We start from the raw sequence: 24,638 nt of genomic DNA, 5'->3' as shown, positions 1-24,638 counted from the left end.
CAGCAATGTGCTTCAAGGCTCATAATTCATTTGTTGTTGATGAAGTTTTGTTGCTGACCCTTTCTTTAATCATTATAAAAGTAATAGGATTCATTTTAGAAAAATTGGAAATCAGGTAATAGGTACCTGCCTTGTTTCACACTTGCTATGTAATTAATACCGCATGATTTTCTGTAAGTTGAACTACACTCGAGTTCAAGGCTTCACGCCAGTGTCTGGCAGGATCCCGGGGTAGAGCACCGCACTTGGGGGTGTCTGCTACTCTTGTGGTTTCCGTCCACAGTCCTTGCTTTGGAGACTCCTGCCATCCGGCCCTCGTAGCGCTCTGGCTCTGGGTGGCCTGGCACCGGGGGTTTCTGCCTCCCCAGGCCCACCCCTCCCGAGTGGCTGCAGGCCCCACTCAGAATGTGCCAGCCCGTTTTCTTTCCTGTCCTGGGAAATAGCTCTTTGTTGTTTTTCCCTCTTTTTCTTCAAAAGCACTGGGTTCTTTTCTTCTGGGACAGATTCTTGTCAGTGAGTTTCAGCTTGAACTTCATGTAAAGGATTTGCTTTTAGCCTGGTTCAGAGCTTAGAGAGCTCTCCTGCCTTCTTGGAATAGGGTAAGGGGAAATCACAAAAGATAAAACACAAATTAGAATCCTAATAAAGCACCGCAGCACAAACCGAAAAATCCAAAATAAAAAATAAAAACTCACCTTCTGAGAATAACTGTCTGGAAGATATTCTTGTTTTCTTTCTTCTTTTTCTGTGCTTGTCACATAAAAAGGAGCCTTTATTATTATATTTGTCAATGAATAGGTCGTTCTCTTAGTTTTAACGTATAAGGGGCAGCCAGCTGGCTTGGTCCGCGGGCTCAGTCATTGGAGCATGTGGCTTTTGATCTCAGGGTTGTGGGTTCGAGCCCCATGTTGGATATAGACATTACTCAAAATTTAAAGTTTAAAAAATGTTTTAATATCTTGAGGTGAGACATTTTACTTTCTCATCTTTATACACTTCGGTGTTTGTGGATTCATTTCTCTTACCGCTGGGCTGAAAATGCTTAAAAATTCCAAGAGCATGTCCTCCAGTTGGTGAGTTTTATGGTTAGTTTTCTTCTGGCCTCGCCCTTCCCCTTTGCGGATCCTCTGACCTTCCTCACCAGCTCCATTTCCCTCTTCTCCATCATCCTGATCCCTGTGACGGCCTCTCTGCTTTCTGCAGCCAGCTTTGCAGGGCTTGGGGACGACCACGGTAATGAATCGTCTCTGTGACCATTCATTCCGCAAGTGGCTGATGGCTAGTGGTTGATGCTTAGCCGGCTGAACCAAGATGGGATCGGAATTGTCCCCATGCATCTGTAGTGAAAAGAAACCTGAATGCTGTTGTCGTCGTCTGGGGCACACAAGGCAGTTTCTCGCTTTTTCCACCAGGTGACAGCATGCGACTTCTTCAGCGAGAGCAGTGTCAAAACAGGAAGTCACAGGAGCAGACCAGGGCTCTTGCTCACCGTTTGCTGGTTGACATACTGTTAAGAAAGCCCCCCATTTCACATCAGCAAATATCACAAACCCTTTGAAAGGGGGTCGGGGGGGCGCCTGGGTGGCTCAGTGGGTTAAGCCGCTGCCTTCGGCTCAGGTCATGATCTCAGAGTCCTTGGATCGAGTCCCGCATCGGGCTCTCTGCTCAGCGGAGAACCTGCTTCCCTCTCTCTCTCTGGCTGCCTCTCCATCTACTTGTGATTTCTCTCTGTCAAATTAATAAATAAAATCTTTAAAAAAAAAAAAAAAAAAAAAAAAAGAAAAAAAAGAAAGGGGGTCGGGGTGCCTGGGTGTCTCAGTTGTTGTGTGTCTGCCTTCGGCTCAGGTCATGATCCCAAGCTCCTGGGATCAAGCCCCGCATCGGGCTCCCTGCTCAACGGGAAGCCTCCCTCCCCTACTCCCCCTGCTTGTGTTCCCTCTTGCGCACTGGGTCTCAGTCTGTCAAATAAATTAATTAAATTAAATTGAAAAAGGAGGACACAGTAGTTAGGGTGCGGGTGTCTTGATCAATATGCTTTCACCGAATTGATTTAGGCCATGGCTGCTTATTAGCTGATCTGCAAATGTGTATTTCATTCAGGACTTTGAAAAATGGTTATGCCAGTAACGCTTCCAGAGGTGGGGCGGTCACGTCCCCCCTGCAGAGAACTCTCAGGAATAGCATCGCCTGCCCCTCAGCGCAAGCCGCCCTGGGGTGTGATGGCAGAACGGATGGGGACAGAAGTGAGGCAGGAGCTGGAGCCAGCACACTGCTAAGCACCCCGCCGCAGGCTCCCCGGTGTGCTTGACCTCATACCCCCAGCCCGTGCTCCTCAGCGCACCCTTCTGCAATCTAGCCCGCCCCAGAGGCAGCTGGCAAAGTGAAGGCCATGGGCAGTGATGCCTGCCACTAGATTCGCAAGCATTTTGCTGGTTGACAGCTGATGGTTCCTGATCTTAGGCTCTTTGTGCCCTTGACTCAATGCATGACCTTGACAGTGACTTGGACTTGAGACTCTCCCTGTAAGTGCAGTCCAGGCTCACTGATTGCCGTGGAGGAAGTGCTGTTTGCAGTGGCTGTCCCTGCATTTGGGGTGACAGGGTGGCTTTCAGAGCGCTTGTTTGGATGTTTACCTCTTCGTCTCTGGAGTCCTTTTGACTGAACCTGAGGGAAGCCGCCCAGTGTCCTTCAGCTGCGTCTTTGTCTCTTCTGTCACACGCTGTTGCTTCTCTGAGCTCCTCTGTCATTGAAAGTCACTGTCTCGCTGCGTTCTCTGAACGGAAGCTTCCCGAGTACTGCACAGACACCCGAGCTCGGGTTGCACCGGGTTTTGCCCGCCGACATTGACTGTCACTGCCCTTGAGGGTGGACCTGTTTCCTCCTTAACTCCACCGTCATTACCTGCAAGGACTGGCCGGGGGATAGACGTCCTACATTGGGTTAACAGTTCCTGGCGCTGCTTGTCTTTTTTTCCCTGTCGTGTTTCTGAGGAAGACTCAGAGGAAGTGTTCTGAGGACTCTGGCTTTTATGTGAGCTTCAGAGGCATTTAAACAAACGGTGACAGGCTCTAGTGGCACGGTTTGTGGAGGCCTGGCCTCACTGGGAGTGGCTGCCACGTTCTGCAAGTAGCTGCGGCCTTGGGAAGTACTTGTCAGGGTAGTAGTTCCCACGAGGGTCCTCAGGGTGACGCTGTTTTCGTCGCCGGCCACGGTCATCGTTTTTTGCTGTTGACGTTGGCTCTGATGGTACAGGAGCAGTAGTGGGTCAGACAGCGGCGGCCTGAGCATGATTCAAGGCAGTAGCACCGAACCGTATCAGTGGCCCTTACTCCCTGCTTGCCAGGGGTGAAAGAGGCTCCTTTCACTTAAGAGTGACGTCGATGAAATAGTAAAAACTACTGTTATTAACTCTCAACCCTTAAACATATGTCTTTTAACATTCCAAGTGTCATGAAATGGGAAGTATACGTGAAGCACTTCTGTCAGGCACCGGAGTGTAATAGTTGTCTTATGGGAATGCACATGTACAGTTGTTGGAGTTGCAAGCTGAACCAGCTGCTTTTCTCTTGGGAAATCATTTTTGTTTGAAAGAATAAACTTTGGTATGGCTACTCAGACATGAGCTTTTGTCAGACATCTTAAAAATGAATGAAGTAAACAATTCAGGGAAATGAGAAGTATTTGTTGCTGGCGATCTCATTTTCACTTGAAAGCACAAATGTTAATTTAGGAAGACTTATATCCACCACTGAAGGCTTGATAGCTTCCCTGTTCTTAACAGACATATGTGAGAAGGGGTAATATTAACAAATGTGACTTTAAAAAGTATTTTATAATAAAAAATGTCAATATTTCAGAGACCTTTGTGACTTGGTCGAACCTAGCCAGTGCATCTGACACAGTCGTGCATGAATAAAAGATCCATTCAAAGTGCAAGATGGACCAGTGGATTTTTTCTTTAAGATTTTCTTCTTTTAAAAAGATGTATTTATTTATTTGAGAGAGAGCGCAGGTACACATGAGAGGGCCAGGGCAGAGGGCAGGGACAAGCAGACTCCCCACTGAGCAGGGAGCCCTACTAGGGCCTCCATCTCATGACCCCAAGTTCATTACCTGAGCCGAAATAGAGTCGGATGCTCAACTGACTAAGCCACCCAGGCGCCTCAAGATTTTATTTGTAAGTAATCTCTACACCCAGCGCGGGGCTCGAACTCACAACAAATGACGGGTCATGGGCGCTCACTGATAAAGTTTCAGATTCCGCACCTCACTAATCTTTAAGAAGCTACCACTTGTCGGGGCACCTGGGTGGCTCCGTCGTTAAGCATTTGCCTTCAGCTTGGGTTATGATCCCAGGACCCCAGGACTGAGCCCTGCATTGGGCTCTCTCCTCAGGGGGAAGAAGCCTGCTTCTCCCTGTCCCACTCCCCCTGCTTGTGTTCCCTCTCTCACTGTGCCTCTCTCTGTCAAATAAATGAAATCTTAAAAAAAAAAAAAAAAAAAAAGCTACCACTTGTCAAGTTTTAATGTCAAAGAAGACTGTTCACAGTTCTCTGAAAAGAGAACTTATACAGGCCCCTGTCTGTATAAGGCCGTATTTTCTTCACATAGTGCAACCAAAAGACTCTTTCATGGCACATTGACTACATACGCAGATATGAGAATCCAGCTGTATTTTCTTAAGCCAGACATCAAAGAGATTTACAAAAACAAAACAATACCAAGCATCTCAAGTTTTTTTTAAATGAGTTTTTTTTTTTTAAGATTTTATTTATTTATTTGACAGAGAGAGGTCACAGTAGGCAGAGAGGCAGGCGGGATTGGGGGAGCAGGCTCCCTGCTGAGCAGAGAGCCGGATGCAGGACTCGATCCCAGGACCCTGAGATCATGACCCAAGCCAAAGGCAGAGGCCCAATCCACTGAGCCACCCAGGCACCCTTGAATGAGTTATTTTTAATTAAAAAATGTTTATACTAGTAATGGATTTGTTACTTTTAAATTGATTATTAAGGGGCGCCTGGGTGGCTCAGTGGGTTAAAGCCTCTGCCTTCGGCTCCGGTCGTGATCCCAGGGTCCTGGGATCGAGCCCTGCATCGGGCTCTCTGCTCAGCGGGGAACCTGCTTCCTCCTCTCTCTCTCTCTGCCTGCCTCTCTGCCTACTTGTGATCTGTGTCTGTCGAATAAATAAATAAAATCTTTTTTTAAAAATTGATTATTAAATACTTTTGAAATTTGTTTAATTTTTCTAATATGATAAATATTGGTAGATTTTACCCACATAAACAAAGTTCTTTGAGGTCCTCAGGAATTTTTAAAAAGTGGAAAGGAATCCTGAGACCAAAAGTTTGAGAACCATGTGATAGGGATGAGGCTTCTTGAATCTCTCATGGTCATGACCGCCATGACCGAAAAGCCTGCCTGTTTTGTTTTTTTCCCCCGTGCCTAGAGAGTTTATTTCAGACTTATTTAGCCGGATTCTTGTGACTAAATATTTAGAGTTCATTAGTTCTGGGTATCTCGTGCCAAAAAAGTATGTTTTATTTGGGGGCATTCATGTAAACAGACCTAATGAAAAACCCATTGATGAGAAAAGAAGAAAATTACCCTGGCCTGTTTTTATAAATAGTTTTCTTAAAAGATTTTAGTTATTTGTTAGAGAGAGCGCATGCACAAGTAGGAGAAGGGGGCGGGTGGCAGAGGGAAAGGGAGAAGTAGCCTCTCCTCTGAGCAGGGACCCTGACGTGGGGCTCGATCCCAGGACCCCTGAAGGCAGACGTTCAACGGGCGGAGGGCGCCCACCCCTCCCCCCCGCCCCCCATTCCTGTAAATGATGTTTTCCTGGAATGCATCTTGCCCATTGTGTGTGCGCTGTCTGTGGGAGTTTTTGCGCTTCAGTGGCAAAGTTGAGTCCTTGGGGCGGAGATCATCAGGCCCACAAGGGTGCTCTCTGAGCTTCTAGAGAAAAAGTTCGCCAAATACTGGCTGTTGTTAGACATTAAAGAGATTCATATCTATAACAGAGTGATACTGACCACTGACTGCTCACCCCTTACTAAGCGCTTTGAAAACTGTAAGGCTTGCATAGATCTAACAACGTACCGCTTGTAAGCGTTTATGGAACTCCATTTTTGTGTCCAGGACTGTGTTGTCATTTTATTGAGGGCAATAGCTTTTGCACCATTATCTGCTCTGATATTGTACCTAATTATTCTAATAGGACCCTGTGCTTTTCTTTCACTAACAAGATGGCCGTTAACATGACTTGCCGTCCGTTGACCAGGAGCGCTCCGGGTTTTACATTTGCACCGGGGCTGACGTTTATAAGCACTGTCTTCCCTGACTCCTTTGACTCAGTTCCTGGCTGTAATCTCAGGTTTCTCCAATCTTTGTTTACATTTTCCCAGGAGAAACTAAGGTGCCCGGGGCCACTGATGCGTAGGCAGCGAGGATTATTATTACTAGGCCAGACCAGGAAGCCCTAGGTCAAAAGCCCTAGGGTGCAGAAGGAGGTGCAGAGAAGGAGGAGCCTCCCAGCCACACGTTTTGCTGTGATTTCCCTTCCCCAGCACGAGGGGAGGGCCCTAGGACTGGGTGCCACCTGGGCGGGGATGAGTTCCTCCAGAGTTGTTCTGTGCTGTTTTCTGCCCTGCCCTTGAAGATAGCGTTGGGATTGCCCACTCTGGAGCAGGGTTTCAGGATAACAGGATAGAAGAGGCAGAAAAAATGAGATGCCCTTTATCTGGTCACTCAAACAATTTTCATCCTTCCTTTTGTCCCTGGGTGTGGAGCTGGAGCATATGTTTATGATCCTCTCCCAAGCCTGAAGTCTGAAGCTGTTACCATGAGAGCATCATAAACATCCCTCTGCTCCAGAAAGGTGGCGTGCTGGCGGACCAAGAAGGCTTTCTCTCCGGCCGGTGTGATGCAGTAGTAGTTCAGAGGGCTCCCCTGTCAGGGCGTCTGGGTGGCTCAGTGGGTTAAGCCTTTGCCTTCAGCTCAGGTCGTGATCTCAGGGTCCTGGGATCGAGCCCAATATCGGGCTCTCTGCTCCGCAGGGAGCCTGCTTCCCCTTCTCTCTCTCTGTTTCTCTGCCTACTTGTGATTCTCTATCTGTCAAATAAATAAAATCTTTAAAAAAAAAAAAAGTTCCCCTGCCATCGGGGTGGGGGCCGTATGGCATTCTGTCCTACACTCAAGGCCGCCTCATGTTCGGTTGTCGCCAGCTCTCTAGGTCCCACGTTTTCCATCCACGAGTGCATTAGGGGAAGGGGTGTGTAGGCGCTAGAAACTGGGTGAGATTTTGTGCATGTAGCATTTACCAGGGCAGAGGGTGCATTTACCTGGGCAGAGGGTTCATGGCTTTTCGCAAATCTCAAAGGAGTCCATGACCCCGCAAAGGGTAAAACTATAGCCAAATAGGCTGTTACGAAGAAGTAAGGTGAAAGAAAGAGTATTCGATTAGACTGACTTACTGCAGTGATTTATCATTTCTTTTAATCACCAAAACCCTGTTTTCATTACTTTCCCCTAGCAGATCACCCAAACTTCCTTTAATGCCGTTAATAAAATCATAGCTTCTGCTCCACGTTTCAAAATAATCAACCATTGTTACAGCCTGAATTAATATAGTCCATAACCAAAAGCAGAGAGGCCACTGTGTATATCCCCAGCCTGAGAAGCAGCCACATCATGCACACATTGCCATTTTTTTTTATTAGGCCTTCAAAACATTGGGCCCCTTGCTGTCTTGGGGGGCCCCTGGCCACCCAGCAGGCTTGGTTTGCGATGTGAGTGGGTGTGCCCTTCCTGGTCTGGGACAGGGTTCTGCCCAGGGGCCTTGGCTTGGATTTGGTTTCTGCAAGTCCTGAGTCACGGTTGAAACCAATGCTTCTCGGTTGATTACCTACCACAGTATTTGGGGAGATGTGGTTCTCTTATGGAGAAGGTGTTGTCTGCTGTTGGCCAGCCTGTGTCAGGATGCAGTGGGACATCTGACTTGCTTCCTCACCCGGCTCATTGCCAACTGCGAGTCTGTGCCATGGACAGGCAGGGAGCGGCGTGCTCCTTGGCTCAGCCCAGCCCCAGCCGTGATGTCAGACTAGGGAGGCTTCCAGAGCCATGCGAGCCGCGGGCTGGCGGGGACGGGAGCAGAGTCAGGTCGGCCTGGGTCCTTAGGACCCCACCCCCCACCTGCAAAGGGCCTTTGGAGGAGAGGAGAAGGGCGACAAGAACAGAAACTCACCAGATGTGATGGCAGAGATCTTACAGTCTTCCCTGTGGCTGTCAGCCAGTCTCTTGGGCCATTTTTACTTCTTTCTTTTTCTTCTTCCTTTATTTTTTTTTTTTAAGATTTTATTTATTTATTTGACAGACAGAGATCACAAGTAGGCAGAGAGGCAGGCAGAGAGATAGGAGGAAGCAGGCTCCCTGTTGAGCAAAGAGCCCGATGTGGGGCTTGATCCCAGGACCCCTGGGATCATGACCTGAGCCGAAGGTAGAGGCTTTAACCCACTGAGCCACCCAGGCACCCCTTCTTGTTCCTTTACAGTAACTTTTGCTTACAATAAGGTGCATAGTCCTTACCTGTTCAATTTGGTGAATTTTTACCATTCCTCAATTATTGTTTTATTATTTTTTTACCTTTTTATTTTTTGCTACTTGATGAATAAGGTTATTACTATCTTTATCTGAAATAATCTTCATAGAGAATTGTGGTTTGGTTATTAGCTCTCAGCAGCCCACTCCTGAGCTGGAAGGAAACTTGCCTTCTTCCGAGCTACCCGATCTTCCTCTTGGGCAAGAGCCATTTTGGGACAGATCCACTTCTTCTTGGATAGGCAGGCCTCCATCCATTGCTCCCTGGAGGGCCCCAAAACTTAATTTCCGGCAGTAGTTCTGGCAAGCCCTGCATCCAGATAGCGGGTGACGGGACCAGGTAGACCATCAACGCTTCTTTCCCCGTTGTATTCATCTCCAGTCACTTCCACTTGGCCTTCCTAGATCTTGTCCATGCCAGACCTGTTGAGGAGCCTGTGGGCCAGCAGCGGGCCGGCACAGTGCGCTGCGGCGTAATTTGTCAGGCCAACCTTCCCACCGTACTTTGGGAGTTCATCAGCGTAAGCTGTGCCCAAACCGTCGTATCCTCTGCAGGCATAAGCAAGCTGACACATGACACCTCTGTCGGTTACACGAACCGTCGCCTGTATTGAGGTGTTTTTTACTTACTTTTATCTTTTACCAAGCATTTCCTGGCATAATAATCAGTTTTACCCTCTCGTTGTCTTCTTAATTTCACTTGGTATCTCTTGAAGGAAGCCTTATTCTTGACAACCTTAACAAACCCTGCTCCGGGGGTGCCTGGGGGGCTCAGTGGGTTAAGCCTCTGCCTTCAGCTCGGTCATGATCTCAGGGTCCTGGGATCAACCCCTGCGTCGGGCTCTCTGCTCAGCAGGGAGCCTGCTTCTCCCTCTCTCTCTGCCTGCCTCTCGGCCTACTTATGATCTCTCTCTGTCAACTAAATAAAATCTTAAAAACAAACAAACAAACAGGCCCATAAACTCTGCTCTGTTTTCTCCTTCCCTTTACCTCTGTCATGTTCCATGATCCTGGACCATTTCATTGCTTTTCCCTCCCTCCATCACTCTGAGCTAGTCAGAGGTTCATTTTTCTCCATAAGTCCCTCCCCTCCCCATTCTTTTAAAATTAATTCTAACTTTGGATAATTGTTTTAAATGTATATTGGAAATATATTTTTTATATTTAAAATATTTAAATATTTAAAATTTAAAAAATATTTAAAATACATATATTTTAAAAGATTTTATTTGTCTATTAAAGATTTTATTTATTTATTTGGCAGATAGCACAAGTAGGCAGAGAGGCAGGGGCGGGGTGGGAAAGCAGGCTCCCCGCTGAGCAGAGAGCCCCATATAGGACTCAATCGTGAGATCATGACCTGAGCCAAAGGCAGAGTCTTATTTGTTTATTGGGAAAGCTAGAGAAAATGCAAGTTCACGAGCAGGGGAAGGGGCAGAGGAACAAGCAGATTCCCCACCGAGCAGGGAGCCCAGTGCCGGGCTCCATCCCAGGACTCCAGGATCATGCCTGAGCCAAAGGCAGATGTTTCACTGACTGAGCCACCCAGGAACCCCTGGAAATTTATTTTGAACCACTTTTCACGGGACCTTCAACCATTTGAAAATCAGAGTTTCCTTCTCTACAGAGTTCTTGTCTTTTTTTTTTTTTTTTTAATTTTACTTATTTATTTGACAGAGAGAGAGAGATCACAAAGGCAGATCAAGGGCAGAGAGAACTGAAGAAGCAGGCTCCTTGCGGAGTGGAGAGCCTGACTCGGGGCTCGATCCCAGAACCCTGTGACCACAACCTGAGCCGAAGGCAGGGGCTTAACCCACTGAGCCCCCCAGAGTTCTTGTCTTACACAGCCCCATGCTTGCTCCTCATACGGTCTTCATGAGATGGGTTGGTGGGATCTCCTCTTAGTGGAGGCCAGAGGGCACCTGCTGAGCTGGTATCTCCCCAAAATGGATAGTTTCAGGCCAGCGTGGTCTCAGGTCAGCGTGTGGCCTGGCTTCCAGGCCCGTGCTTGCCCACAAAAGTGGGGGCAGCTACTGTGCCACCTCCCCACCGCCCCAACCCCGCCATCAGCAGGGGGAGCTTGAACTTGGAGCTTAAGCAGACTGTAGAACCGCTGAGCTTGACAGTGAGTCAGAGCAATGCTGATGCCAGCCAGGCCTTGCTAGCATCCTTATTTCTGTAATTTTTGTGTTTGACTCAAAATTCCCTTTGAAGCATGGCAGGGAGGAAGCAGGAGAAAGGGATTTGGGGTAGATGGGCATGGTTTTAAGCTTCGGGGCTTTCTTTATACCCAGAGAAGGATTGTTTTGGAAATGTTTCACCCTTGAAGAGACTGTCACGGGCCTTTGCTTCTGTGTGCCTCGTAAATCACCCAGTATTAACTCCTCAAGATGGATTGCTGGCAGCTCCTGGGCACTGCCCGGCATTTTGAGCCATGGGCTGGCAGGGGATTACAAAGCTGTGAATTACCTTTCTCTTAGTGCAGAGTGTAGGCATTGAGAACGTGGTCTTTAGAGAGCTGTGGACTTGGGTGTTGAGTACTTGCTTTTCTCCTTAAAAGCTGTGTGACATTGGCTATTCTGCTAAACTTCTCCAGGCCTTAGTTCTTCCTCTGTGAGGCAGTGGTCACAGCGGTTGTTCCTTCACGGGGGCTGATGTGTGGTTTTTACCCCAGATGAAGCATGAGAGGCGCCTGGCACACGGTCCCTCACTCCGCCGATGCTAACAACCAGTGTCGTGGTTCAGGACCGTCCAGGCGAGTCCACTGGGGAGGAAGGGGCCATCTGTCTTCTTGCCAGCCCCCTCGTTCCTCCTGGGGGTACAGAGGAAAGGTAAAAGTCTAGGGAAGGGACAGCATCTCCTCTAGCTGGGGTACCTTTGCTCTTGATACTTACTGGTCACAGAGATGGCTGCCTTGGTAATTGTTTGTGTGTTTTTAAAGATTTAAATTATTTGTTTATGGAGTTGGGGGGAGGGGCAGAGAGCACAGTAGAGGGAGTGGCAGGCAGAATGGGCAGAGGGAGAAGCAGGCTCCCCGCCGAGCAGGAGCCCGATGTGGGACTTGATCCCAGGACCCTGGGATCATGACCTGAACCGAAGGCAGACGCTTAACTGACTGAGCCACCCAGGCGCCCCCGCCTTGGTAATTATTTGAAACAGCTGGGCACTTCCTGCCTCTGTGGGCACTTGTTCTGTTCTCATCAGTAAAAAATAGTTGCCAATGGGGCGCCTGGGTGGCTCAGTGGGTTAAGCCGCTGCCTTCGGCTCAGGTCATGATCTCAGGGTCCTGGGATCAAGTCCCGCATTGGCCTCTCTGCTCGGCGGGGGGCCTGCTTCCTCCTCTCTCTCTCTCTGCCTGCCTCTCCATCTACTTGTGATTTCTCTCTGTCAAATAAATAAATAAAATCTTTAAAAAAAAAAAAATAGTTGCCAAAATCCAGAGTCCTGGCCATTTCCTGCGGGGAGAGTGGAGGAGCCCATAGCAGGAGGTGGGCCTCGCAGGAGCTCCTAGAGCAGGTGCACAACCTCCCTGCCCCCCGCCCCCTCCTTCCTCGTTCCCTGGGAGCTTCTTCAAAGTCCTTCTGGCTAAGTCCAGTTCTGTAACAGTGGCAGCCGGGCATGTGTTCTAGGAGAAGCTCTCAGGGTGATTCTGGTGCTCACCCCGGAAAAACCAGTGCCATGAAAACATCCTGACCACGAGCAGACCCATGCCTGGGAGGGACGGGCCAGGCCTAGGCACACGCAGCCATGACAGTGCAGTGACTGGAATGTGGGGCTTTGGGCTCCCGTTCGAGGCATTTTCCTCCCACCAGACTCACTCTTTGACCATATTTGCTGTTTGTGATGATGGGGTCAGAAATAGCCAGCCCAGACTCGAGGAGCCTCTGTTCCCGTGGGAGGCCGGCCTGCCTCGAGCCAGCGAGCAGCAAGCTGGGCAGCGTCCGCCACTCCAGGGACAGCTCTTTTGGAAAAAAAAAGCAGGAGGAGGCCTGGGATCCCGCGCTGCGACGTGCTGCCTTGCTGGCTGCTCCTCGCGTAACGCTGGTGAGGCCTCCCCTCCGGGGCTGGATCCCCGCTGCTCCAGGCTGACCGCATCATGTGCAGATGGCAGCCCCCGCGTCCCCGCTCCGTCCGGTCGCGCTCACTGGAGCCTGGGTTCCCGGCGGGTGTGGCAGCCGCTGCAGGAGTCTGCGGCCCAGTTGGTGTTGGGTCGATGCTATATAACCCTCGTGCGGAAGCAGTAGACATGGGCCGCGTGCTTACTGGGGGCCGTTTGCTTTCCACGCACTGTCTCCTCACCTCTGCCAACAACCCTTACGGTAGGCGCTGTTATCCTTGTTGGACAGATGAAGAAACTGAGGCTCAGAGAGGTTAAGTGGCTTTTCTGAGGTCACACAGCCGGGAAGCAGCAGAGTTGGAACTTGAACCCAAGGTGTTCAAATGTGCAGGTCCTGTGCTGCTGCCTGCTTGTTTCCAAGCTCAGTACGTGGGCTCCCTCCCCGCCTTCGCGGCCCTGGCTGGGACTGGATCACGCAGGTGGGGGCCTGGCCCCCGGAGCTCAGCCAGCGGTATGACTCATGTGTGACTGGAAGTGACCTCTGTCGGGACTGCTGGGTTTTGCAGATGACACTGAGCTTCACTTACTGGGGCTGCCTGTCCTAGAGGCAGCACCGATGGTCCCCAGGTCCCACCGCGTCCTGCGGTGGTGCGGCATCGGCGTAGGGGTGTGGGCGCACAGGCTCATATTTGAGGCGCTCTGTGGCCTGACTCAGTTCAGGATGTCTTACAGCAGCCTGGAGGGTGCGACATGGTGGCCCCTGGCTCCAGGGAGATGTGAGATGTGGCGCCTTCCACACCCTTCCCCTCCCCCATGGTCTTCACCCCTCACCCCCGTGCCTCCCTCCCCCATCAGCCCCGAATTCTTGGCCCTGGCAGGGAGGGAGGGGACCGCCAGACTTACCTAGTCCGTCCATCTCCCCCGCCAGCCTCCGAGGCGGGGTCTTCACTAATCGAGAAGGGCCTCACCACCGTCCGGACGGACCTCCGCGAGTTCCAGGCTTTTCACTGCAGTTGGGCTCTCGTTCTGGGCTCTTTCCATCCTTTCTGTGGAGAAATTGTTCTCGAATGTCGATGTGATCAAGGCACCCCCGGCTTCAGACCCTTCAGAGGCTCTCTGGTGCCCTCGGCTCTGCCAAGGAGGATGGTTGGTGGTCTTCTGCATTGGCTCTATTTTCGGCTCTCCCTGTGGTCCAGCCCATGCCCTGGTCTCTCCACGGTCCAGCTGCCAGCTTCCTCTTCCCCGCGCGGGGGCCTCTCAGCCCTGAGCCCTTGTATCTGCTCTTCCCAAGTGCCGTCCACTGGCCTATCTGCTCTTCCTCCCTCCCGAGCCCTCCCAGGCCTCTCTGAGGCACCAGCTCCTCTGGGAATCCCCTCTCTCACCCCTGGGCCCCTGGTCTAGGTCGGGAGCCCCTTTCTGGGCGGGCAGAGCAGCCCAGCCTGCCTGGGACCTTAACATCCATCACACTTCTCTCTGGCTGGCTGATGGTGCTTGGTGAAGCCAGGGCAGGATGTGGCAAGGATTTCAGCAAACGAAATTCAGAAGAGACTTTTCAAGCATTTTTTTTATTACCTAACGGTGTGAGTGTTAATGTTCTTCCTTGGTTGTTCACAAAGAAGAGAACTGAGTGTTCGTGTTCAAGAACTCTTTCGCTTCAGGGCCGGGGGAGGGGTGCATTTCCTTGACCACCGGAGCAGCAGATGCCCACGCGGAAAGACACACAAAAGGATACTGGTTCATGCAAATGTGTGAAGCATTTAATCCGTGGTAGCTTAGCTTGACACAGAATTCTCAGGTTTAATTAACCCTTGGTCCTCAGTGGAAATTCTCCTACCCCCACTCTCCCCCCCCTCCCCCCGAACCGGCAGGAGCACCTGCTTGCGTTGCGCGCTCCCATCACTCACTGGGTATCCTGTGCCCCTTGCACTGGGCGTGTAGCATCTCCCTTTCCCTGAGGGACGGCAGCCGCTTGGGGCAAAGGCCACAGCTGCCCCATCTTGGGTCGGCTGCATCCCAGAGCCTGGTCGGGGCCAGAATGAATGGCAAGCTGGATGTGAACCAGAGAGATCTAATGTTATTTAAAAATAACAAGACTGCCAGTTAAGAAAGCTTCATAGGGCTTCCTCTAACGTTGCGTGCATGTGTCCAACCCAGCTCCACACCTGGGTGTTACAGCCGCTCAACTTGGAGAGTTAGATTTGCTCTGAAGATTTTCTCATCCTCTCCTCAATGGAGGCGTTCAGTTTCTCCCAGAAGGTTCTTGCACGTACTCTTAGCTGATCATCACATTGAAGATTAATTTAGGATTCCAGGAATTTCTTTTGGAACCCTAAGTTTGACTGCCCCCCCACTAATCGTGAGCCGGGGGAAGGGGAAGGAAGAGGAACCTTCTCCACCCACGGCGCCGGCGCCGTTCTTAAACGGAACCAGTAATTGAATGCTATTAAGCCAAATTAATTTGCCTCCTGCAGGAAGGTTTATGATGAATGAAAAGCTTGCTAATCGGGGAGGGAGCCAGGCTACCCTCTGTGGTCATCAATATTTCATGGCCATAGGCGGTGGCAGGAAGTTAGCTGTCCTGGCTCCCTGACCTTGAGCGATCCAAAGGTAGGACACAGCCAGCAGGGTTGTATTTAAAGGGCTTGTTACAAGCGAAATTTGCAAGATGTACTTGTGGGTTAATTGAATTTAGACCCTCAGCTAGTGGGATGCCCAGGGCCCCACCTGAGATTGGTCCTAGTGGGGAGCGCAGCTCTGTCAGCCGCTGGGACAGAGCTGAAATGTTTACCATTGGCTTTTGGGGGCAGGGGTGGCTTGATTTTTAGTGTCTGCCGATTTCTGTGGCGTCAGTATACCCCCCAGCATGGCAAGTTGAAAGCTCCTGAGCCCAGAATGGGGAGCTGCACTGGCTCCCATAACTCCTGGATTCTTCCTGCTTGGGGGAGGGTGGTGGTGATCCTTCCAAGCTGATGCTTTTCCAGAAATATAGATGTGCCCCTGGGCAGTACTCATCTGCATTAGACTTGGCCTCCTAACAGAGGGCACTTGAATGTCACTTGCTTTTAAAAATGAGAAAAGACGTTAATGTGCCTGTCGTTCTGTTCTTTCTTTTCCCTAGCTGCTATTAACTTAGCAAAGCTGAAACTTTTCAGACACTATTACGTCTTGGTGAGTAAAAAAAAAAAAAAAAAAAAACCTTGAATCTGTAAATAAGATCAGTTCAAGGAGTAGAACAAATGAACTTCCAAAGAACTGGCAGAAGCACGAGATGTGCTACCTGGGCCGTGCAGATTTCGTTTTATCAAACCAAATTGTGTCTTTTGATCAGAGAAATTAAACCGCTGAGTCACGCCTTCTTAAATGTTAGGTTTAAATTTGGCTTTAAATACTCGGAAAAGTAATACAGTCTTGATGTTTTCTTACAATAAAGGGACCCTGATCTTCTACCCCTTTGTCCCTCCCCCTCCCCCAGGTGATTCCCGTTAAAGGTTCGGGGCTTGTTTCTCTGGGTGCCCTTCCAAGCACAGGCCAGACAGAGCAGCCCCTTGGCTTGCTTGTTTTAGTCATTTGCAAAAATGAGAAAAAAGTCCCTATGAGCAGACACCAAAAGACAGGACCTGCTGTAAATTATTAAGACAAAGATTATTAAAACAAAGACAAAAGCTCTTCAAGAGTTCGCTTCCTGATTCCTAAAAGAAAGTTTCTGAGTCCTCTTCCGTCTGTGGGTTGGACAGGTCCTTCCCTGGGCAGGGTCCCAGGGAGCAGTCCAGGCCCCAGGGGCCGTCCAGGGGAATCCTTGCCACATCTTCCCTTACTAGAATACTCGGTGTTATTCTGATACTCAGTACTCAGGTACGCCCTGCGGGTGTGGGCCCTGAGGGCTGTGTTTTGCTATCACTACTCGGAAACATGCCTCAGGGCCTGGGAAGAAAAACTCCTGCCCTTTGGGGATTGAAGTCAGTGGGTCGTGTATGTGGAAAAGGTGAAGAAGGCATGAGAGTTCAGAGCAGCCACACCGGATGCCTTGTCCTCCCCACGTCGGGTGGGTGGTCCCCTAGAGGTGAGAGGTGAGGGCCAAGTCCTTTTGAGTGGGGTGGCCAGAGAAGCTGTCTCTGCCATGTTTATTAATTAGCACCTTAAGTGTCAAATGATTTTCCTCAGGGAATTCTGTCTTCTCTTTTGTTGTTCCTTTGTGACAGCAAGATGTTGGAAAGAAGCGATGCTGTCCTTTCCATGTTGATTTCATTTCTTCTTTATCCCTGCCCCGTAGATCGTGTGTTACATATACTTCACCAGGATCATCGCATTCCTCCTCAAGCTCGCCGTTCCGTTCCAGTGGAAATGGCTCTACCAGGTGTGGGGCTCGTGTGTGGGAACGTGTGGGAACGGCGCAGGGTGCGGGGGAGGGGGTGGGGGGGCGGCTGAAGGGGAGGGTTCGGGTGTAACTTAACGTGAGGTCGCTCAGGAGGGATCAGGCAGTGGCCACTCCTGTCACCTCTGGCCCACAACTAAGATGATCTGTTTGCCCAGGAAAGCTGCTGGATTACATGAAAAATCTGGAAGTAATTGCATTATTGATTTTAGTTTTCAATTTTACAAGACTTGGAAGAAAAAAGCCTCAGGCAGAGAGTGTGAGCCTCGCCCTGGATAATTAAAACGCAAGGAGACGTGGTTTTCCTTCAGTTCTGGGGCTCAGGAAAGCTCAGAATCCAGAATGCCCTTCTTTACCCACGAGTATTTCAGTAATACAGTGTCTTTGCCGAAGACTCGAGCTCATTGACTCCTAGGGGAAGCCACCGAATTATCTAGAGCCTGTTCCCTTTCTTGTTCTCGTCAGGACGTGTAGTCGGCACTCCGTGCTGCACCAGTTCTGGGCGGAGGGCACAGCAATGAGACCTTTCCTTGAGGCGCCCGCTTGGTGCTGAGGGCACTACGGGAAATGTGGAGCTAAAAGGAGCTCTTAAAAGATTCTGGTGAAGACTGATTAAAGCCTGGGGTCTTAACCATCATTTCCGGGCAGAATGCTCCTAGCTGAGCCTCTGACCCACCTCGTGAGGAGACCCTACCCCAGCTCTGCCCTGACCTTTGGTTGGGGGGCGGGTACTGCACCGGTTTTAGTTCCACTGCTTTCAGAAGAACAGCCTTGCTAATAATCCCTTTTTCGGGGTGGGTTTTAATTCGCAGCTCCTGGACGAAATGGCCACACTGGTATTCTTTGTTCTAACGGGCTGTAAATTCCGTCCGGCTTCAGATAACCCCTACCTACAGCTTTCTCAGGAGGATGACCTGGAAATGGAATCCGTGTAAGCAGTCTCCCCTTGTGTCCCTCCTCCTTCGGCCCCCGGACCCTGCCAGACAGCACGGTGGGAGTTGGGAGTCTGAGCGCCTTCTCCCTGCGTTCCGTTGCTCCCGAGGTGTTACCTCTATATTTAGCAGAAGGAAATGGACACTTGAGCCGCAGGCTGTCTTACTCAGTTTGAAGTACAGTGTCTGCCAAGATCGCTCCGTCTTTGCAGGGGAAGTGGAACCGGCCCTCCGATTAAGCATCCCCCAGCATCATTGGCACATGCTTCCAGTGAGCCGGTGGTGAGAACTTGGGCATCCGCTTGGCCTGTTCAGCCCTCCCGGGGATGGGCAGCCCCGCTTCCTGTTGGCCCCAGCCTCCGGGAGCTGGTGTCTAAAAACGTGATCATCTGAGTCGACTCTGGGTCTCCTGCTTGTCTGCAGGCTCCCCTGCACCAGATAACGGAATGGTTTTCACAGCAGGCACAGCGAATTGACCTCTGTGCGAGTGTTCAAGCCGGCTTTTTCTGAGTCATAGGGCAAGTGACTTTAGGGTCCTGTTTTCCAGGAAAGGGCACTCATTATCTAGGAAAGAAATAGAGATGGAAACTGTTGGCTTGTTTACTGATGGACTATGGTGGGCCAGGTCAGGTGTTGTGTTTGTTAAGGCGGAGTTTCAAGTGTGCTGCTCCCGGCTGGGCAGGCGGCCCTTTGACTTGTCCCAGTTCAAAGGCTGAGCCTCTGGCCCCCGCTGGGCTGTCGGGCAGCATAGGACAGCTCTCTGTGCTCAGCCCCACTACAGGAACAGTCAACGGAAGGCAGCTCTCGGTACAGAAGAACAAATACCAGAGGGGAAAGCAGTAGAGCCACCAGATGTGCCTTTCTAGAAGCAGCAGAATCCGAGCGAGCCAGTAACTTGGTTGGACGGGCTCAAGTGAGAGGCAGCGGGGTAGGCAGCAGCGGGATGGCTGTGTTTGTCCATCCCCCGCCCCTGGCAGGGCTTCCCTGGGGTCACAGCTGGAAGCCGACTGGCTGGGTCATTGATGTGCTCCAGCAGTGGAGGCGTTCGTTCCGTGTCCTTTCCATCGGCCGTGGTACCAGAAGCGCAGAGGCAGTGTGCAGGTATTTTTGTCTCATGGCAGAATTTTTAAAAATTTTGTTTTGGTTTTTTATTTCTTGCTGGCGATACGTGGTAACTGTTTTAGGGAGGGTCTTTGTGTGCTCGGATCAGGGCAGGGAAGCGGGAGAAGTGGTCAGACAGACCACGAGTGCCGCCGAGACTGAAGGAGTGTGTCCTTCGTTCTGGCTAGCTGGGGGAGAGATTGGAATGTAGGGTTATCCGGTGTTTGCCTCCGCTTACGCTGCTGTTGGAAGGGAGAAGTGCTGTGGTGACACCGTGTTTTCTGTGGCTCAGTGTCAGCCGTCCCGGGATAGCGAGGGAGCTGCTCTTCAGTCACGGAAAAGCTGAGTATATCCCAGCGAGAGTCAAACCACAGGTGAAGGCTTTGTTTAGTGGGGGGTGCTGTTTCCACGGAGCACTAGTCCTGCTTAGCTTGTGAGAAAGGAGTTGGGGGACACGTGGGTGGCTCACTGCATTAAGCATCTGCCTTCTGCTCAGGTCATGATTCTGGGGTCCTGGGATCAAGCCTCGCTTTGGGCTCGCTGCTCAGCAGAGAGCCTGCTTCTCCCTCTCCCTCTGCCTGCTGCTCTGCCTACCTGTGCTCTATCTCTCTGTCAAATAAATAAATAAAATCTTTAAAAAGAAAAAAAGAAGTTGGGGAGCCAACTGAGGCTATGTGCCTTTAAGTCAGCAGGGAAATTGTTCTGGAGCTTCTCTCTGACTGAAAGTTCTGTGGATTAACAAGCTGTGTCTGAGCAGAACAGGCTGAGGTGGGGACTCCAGCCCTCAGCCTGCCGTCCACGCTGACCTGTGGGTGAGCGCGAGGGCTGATGGCAGCTCCTCAGGGACACCACTGCGCCCCAGGCTGTCCCCCCTCTCTCTTTGGAGGTGCTCTTCCTGGATGGCACCTCTTAAATCTTCCAGAAATAACTCAAGCCAGCGGCAAGCAGAGCCATTATTTGTGCTTTCTGAAAAAACAGGAGCTCTCTGTCGTCCCCGGTGGAGGGTGTTTCCTGGCGAAAGGAGCTCCATCTGATCCTTGCCACAGAACACATATCCTGGCTCTTTGTGGAAAGGAATATTCCTTCGGCCTCACACGCCCCAAAACAAATCCTCTCCCTAATGAATCTGACCCATCAGTGGCCCATGAACGCTGAGCTGGGCCGCTCACTGGCCCTTATTGATTGAGATTCTGGGTAGTTTCTCTTCTACATGTTTTCACTCCCTTTCTCTGAAGTCGGTGCATTTGGGAGTCTTGCCAGGTGAGCCCAGGATGGGCCGGGCTCCTCCTGTGGGTAGAGCGCTCCCCCCTTCCTCTGGCCCCGGCCTGCCCCGCGGTCCGTGCATCTGCCACCCCCCAGCCCCACCTGGCTTGTCCCGCGGGGCCCGCAGAGTGAAGGTGTGGTCTGAAGTACCCAACTTCCCGTCATTTTCTGTTTTTCTTTCTGTAATGACTCTCCTTGGGCTAAAGCTTGCAAAGGCTTACCCATTTTGGTAAGAGAATTTATCACAAAAAAGTCAGCAAATTAAAAAGTAAATATTGGGCGCAGTTTCGGTGATCAGACCTGGTTAGTCGCCTCCTATGCTAGGCATGTCCTTGGAGATCTGAATTCTTTTCTGCTATCTTGAGATGTCAGACTGGAAAAAAATACTTGGTGTGGGTTCCAGGGCCGGGAAGTTGCCTCTCTCAGGTGCCCACCCAATCCAGAACGCTGGCCTCATGGTTGCCGGGAACTTTTTCTCTACTACGCTGCCTTCATTCGAGTGGATGGCCAACAGAAGGGGAGACAGCAGTTAGAGACGAATTGTTTCTCACCCCAGGCCTCTCTACATCTCAAGTCCAGAAAACACTTGTCAACTGGGTTATACTTTACCGTTTGGTTTGGTTATAGAAACAGATGCTTCCAGGGGCCACTGAGGCCCCAGATCACAGCATGGTGCAGCGGAAGAGGACTGGGTGCCCGAAGCCCTCCTTCTTATGGTGCCTGTGTGCAGTAGGCCCGTTCAGTCGCAAGCATAGATCGTCAGGGTTCTGCCAGGGAAGGAAGGGTCTCCTTTTAGATGGAGAAGGGAAGCAGGAGGCAGCACTGGGTCCGTCCGCTCTCCAGCTCCGTTACACTTCCCTGTGCCTTCTCTCTGTCCTGCACACACTCTCCCGTAGGTGCCGTCCTCAAGTCAGCACAGTCACAGGTGCTTCCCTGAGCTGGCACTGGAGGCAGGACAGCCTCTGCCGGGAGTGGGCTCTGGGCTTGGTGGCCAGAGGGGCCTTCCTGGAGCTGGTCACTGGGTCTGTGTGGGCCCCACGGTGAGCGGCCTGGTCAGCCCCGTAGGTAGTTTGGAGCAGCAGCCAATGCAGCAGCCCGGCCCCCAGGGAGCTTGCGGGCCCCTGGGGAACAGTGGGACGGATGCAGCCAGCCACGGGGCCTGCCGTGCAGCCAGGGGTGCGCCTCTCAGCCACCAGGGTGAGAAGGAGCTCTTCAGGCAGAGAAGGGCTGAGCAGAGCGAGAAGGACAGGCCCGCCCTCTCTGGCCTCGCCATCCCCAACCGGGGAGTGAGGGTGGGTGGCTGCATCCCCAGAGTTTGTGTTAGACTAGGGTCGCTGCCGCCCACTGCCTACCCAGAGCTCGGAGAGCCCCTTCCCGCCCTGGGTGTAGGGTCTCTGAGAGCTGCTGCTCGCACGGTGGCTTTTCTGCCATTGTCTCCCTTCAGCATTTTCCCCCAGAGAGAGACACGCAGGGAGGTGCCCGCAGAGCTTTGAGGTTGCCGGAGGCCCTCGTGTTCCCGCCTGCCAGGCTGTTGCTGGCTCCTTTCTCACCACGGCGACATCGGAACAGGGGTCGGCAGCAGCTGGCGGGCCATGTCTGCGGCACTTGGGCGCCATGTGTCACTGCCCCTTGCCAGCGGCCTGCTGGGACCCAGGATGCAGGGGCCCGCCCGGCATCACTGCCTTCCCGCGTCGCGCTCTGCTTCTGTTCACCTCGCCATCTCCTGCTCCCGTGACCTCCCTCTGTGCTGACACGCTCCCCAGCTCCACCGACTGTGGGGGCTTCTGCCTTTTCTCGTGGGGAGGGCTCGCCCAAGCCCAAGGTCGCCCCCGACGTCTCCCCTCTGACACCGCCCCGCCTATACCGCCGGCCCCCAGCTCCAGCCACTTGCTTCCTCTGAGCTTCAGGTCCCTCTAGCCACCTGCTCACCGGCACCCAAGCTTGTGTCCCCTGCGCTCCCTGCGGGCGCTGCCGTCCACCACTCACCAGCAGCAGCACATGGCCGTTGCCCTAAATACCTCTCTCTTCTCAGGCCATGTGGAGTGAGTGGCCATTTCTTGGGGACCTAATGTCGCGTCTCCTCTCCCGCTTTGCCCCAGTGCCCTGCCTTCCTACAGCCGATGTCCTCACCCCCGGTCTTCCTCCCGCCCTGTCCGGTCTCCTGGCTCCCAGAATCACTTGTGGAGTGTTTTCGAGGGAGAGTCCCTAGTCCCTCCCCTGGAGACCGAATTCTCAATGTCGAGGCTCAGGTACCTCTGTCCTTTCTCAAGTCCCCAGGGCATCCTGCCTGAGCCAGGACTGAGCACTCGAGCCTAAACGCAAGGGTCAAGTCCTGCTGCCGTGACAAGGCAGACAAGGCCCTCCACGGCCCTGCCCGGCCTGCCCTTGACCCTCCTGCCACTTGCCTTTGCCAGCAGCTGCTTCACACTCCCTGACCACGCAGGGAGCTTTCTTTTGTTCCTTGCATGCTTTTTTCCCTTTACATTTCTTTTGTTCAGAAGCTCCCCAGCCCTCCCTCCCCTCCGCCTGGCCGCTACTCCTCCTTCCGCACAGGCTTCATAGCTGCCCCCAGCCCCGAGCCCTCGTCCGGCCTGCTCAGAGCTCTCCTGTCTGTTTCTAGCAGCTTCGAATGTTGCTCTGGGAGACCATCTTCTGCTGGGCTGCGGGTGACCCAAGAGCCCTGATTCCTGTCCCTTTCTGTCCCAGCCCCAGGCCGGCAGGACAGAGCGAGCCTTGTTTTCTCAGTCGGCCCACCAGCTGGAAAGCAGTGTCTTGTTGGGGGAAGACAGGCAACAGGTGTGTCTCCCAGGCCCAGCCTGAGCCCCACTCGGGTCCGACGAACAGGCTGTACTCAGCCCCAGCTGCGCGGAAGCCTTGTCCTGTCCAGGAGGGGCCACAGCCCGACAGCAGCTGCTGTCACCGCAAGTGACTCTCGGAGACTCGAGGGTGCATTTCTTCTCTGATCTCACATGCTTGGAGAAGCTGTGCTGGAGCTAGAAAGGCTTCTGGTTCTCTTGGGCCTACAGCTGCTCCCCCTGCATATCCCAGTCCAGCGACAGCCCGAGAGGACAAGATCTGGGTGCGTGCCTGCGGGCTGGGAGAGGTGCACCCTTCCTGGCGGGCTTAGGCCCTGGCCGCGCCAGCTGACAGGCAGTGGTGCCGGGTCACATGGCGAAGGGGGTGCTTTCTTTTGTCCGGGGACCGTGTTTACACTCGTAGCATCTGTAGGATCCCCCAGATCCCCTAAGAGCCTCGTCTGGGCAGACCACCTTGTCCTGACTTGCCAGAAGTACAGCCAGCCCCAGGTCTGGAGGACTCCTGTCTGGGAGAAGTCCCACCTCTGGGGAGGACTGGCTGGCTTTGGGGCCTGGTCACAGCAGCAACATGGTGGCAGGAATGAAAGGAGAAATAAAGGGGAAATATTTTCCTTACCCCATAAAATCACTCATTTGCCTTTAGGTCCAACTGGATAGCCTCTAGGTGTGTGCCTTGTAGGGCCACTGAATTACCATTCATCGGTGAAAGGATTCAGCAGCTGGTGGGTTGAGAGAGTCCTCGGAGAGATCTACTGAGTTGAGTGATGGAATTTATTTTACTGTTTCAGAAATTCCTGTAGGTCCCTCATGGGGCACATAGGTGCCTCGTTTTCTCGAGTACTTAGGTAGACGCTGGTGGGTGTGTTTGTTACTTGTTTTTAATTGTTTGTTAGAACAGTTTTAGGTTCACAGCAAACTGGACAGGAGGGACGGAGATTTCCCAGGTGCCACTTGTCCCCACCGCTGTCGCCGCCTGTGTTATCAGCACCCCCTCCAGGATGGTAGGCACATTTGTCACAGTCGATGGACCTACACTCACCTGTCCTGAGCGCCCAGAGTCCGTAACTTACCTCCGGGCTCACTCTTGGTAGTGTGTGTTCGGTGGCTTTGGACGAATGTGCCACGTCATGTGTCTACAGTACAGACCCACCCAGAGCAGTTTCCCCGTCCTGCGACTGCTCTGAGCCCTGCCTGCCGGGCGGAGCTCAGTCTCTCTGCCTGGCATCTTCTGCTGCAAAGCAACCCAGACAGAGCCCCAGCGCCTTTGTAGGTCCTGTCCAGCTCACAGCTGGTGAGGCAAGAGTTTGTCTTCTCCTGCACTCCACCTTCCCGAGAGATGTTGTGACTCACTGTCTGGAAAGGGCCGCTCTGCTGGGCTCTGCGCATTCTCTGAAACCGGCCTTCTGCCCTCTCTGATCTACACATTCAGTATAGGGTTCTGTGGGACCTCCTTAGTGCCGGGCACCAGGTCCCTGTCCCCGGTCCTAGAGGGGAGGCCCAGC

The 24,638-nt window shown here is 52.1% G+C and overlaps 1 protein-coding gene and 1 pseudogene across 2 annotated transcripts in view; one reads left to right on the top strand and one right to left on the bottom strand.

The window, feature by feature from the left end:
* Positions 1 to 24,638, top strand: part of GPR107 (G protein-coupled receptor 107) — a 77,313-nt gene that overhangs the window by 47,167 nt on the left and 5,508 nt on the right. The window contains exons 15-17 of one of the 2 annotated variants that reach the window (XM_059410540.1): positions 15,771 to 15,820; positions 16,923 to 17,006; positions 17,837 to 17,955. In XM_059410540.1, coding sequence (XP_059266523.1) covers positions 15,771 to 15,820; positions 16,923 to 17,006; positions 17,837 to 17,955 — 253 coding nt within the window. Of the gene's footprint in view, positions 1 to 1,412; positions 4,724 to 15,770; positions 15,821 to 16,922; positions 17,007 to 17,836; positions 17,956 to 24,638 lie in introns of those variants that run through there. The other variant, XM_059410542.1, reaches the window with a different exon arrangement.
* Positions 8,731 to 13,309, bottom strand: LOC132024908 (large ribosomal subunit protein uL18-like; annotated as a pseudogene).

Source organism: Mustela nigripes, chromosome 9 (genome assembly GCF_022355385.1).
Source record: "Mustela nigripes isolate SB6536 chromosome 9, MUSNIG.SB6536, whole genome shotgun sequence".
NCBI classification, from domain to species: Eukaryota; Metazoa; Chordata; class Mammalia; order Carnivora; family Mustelidae; genus Mustela; species Mustela nigripes.
Note: the sequence above shows the minus strand (reverse complement) of the source record. Positions and strands in the feature narration are given on the sequence as shown.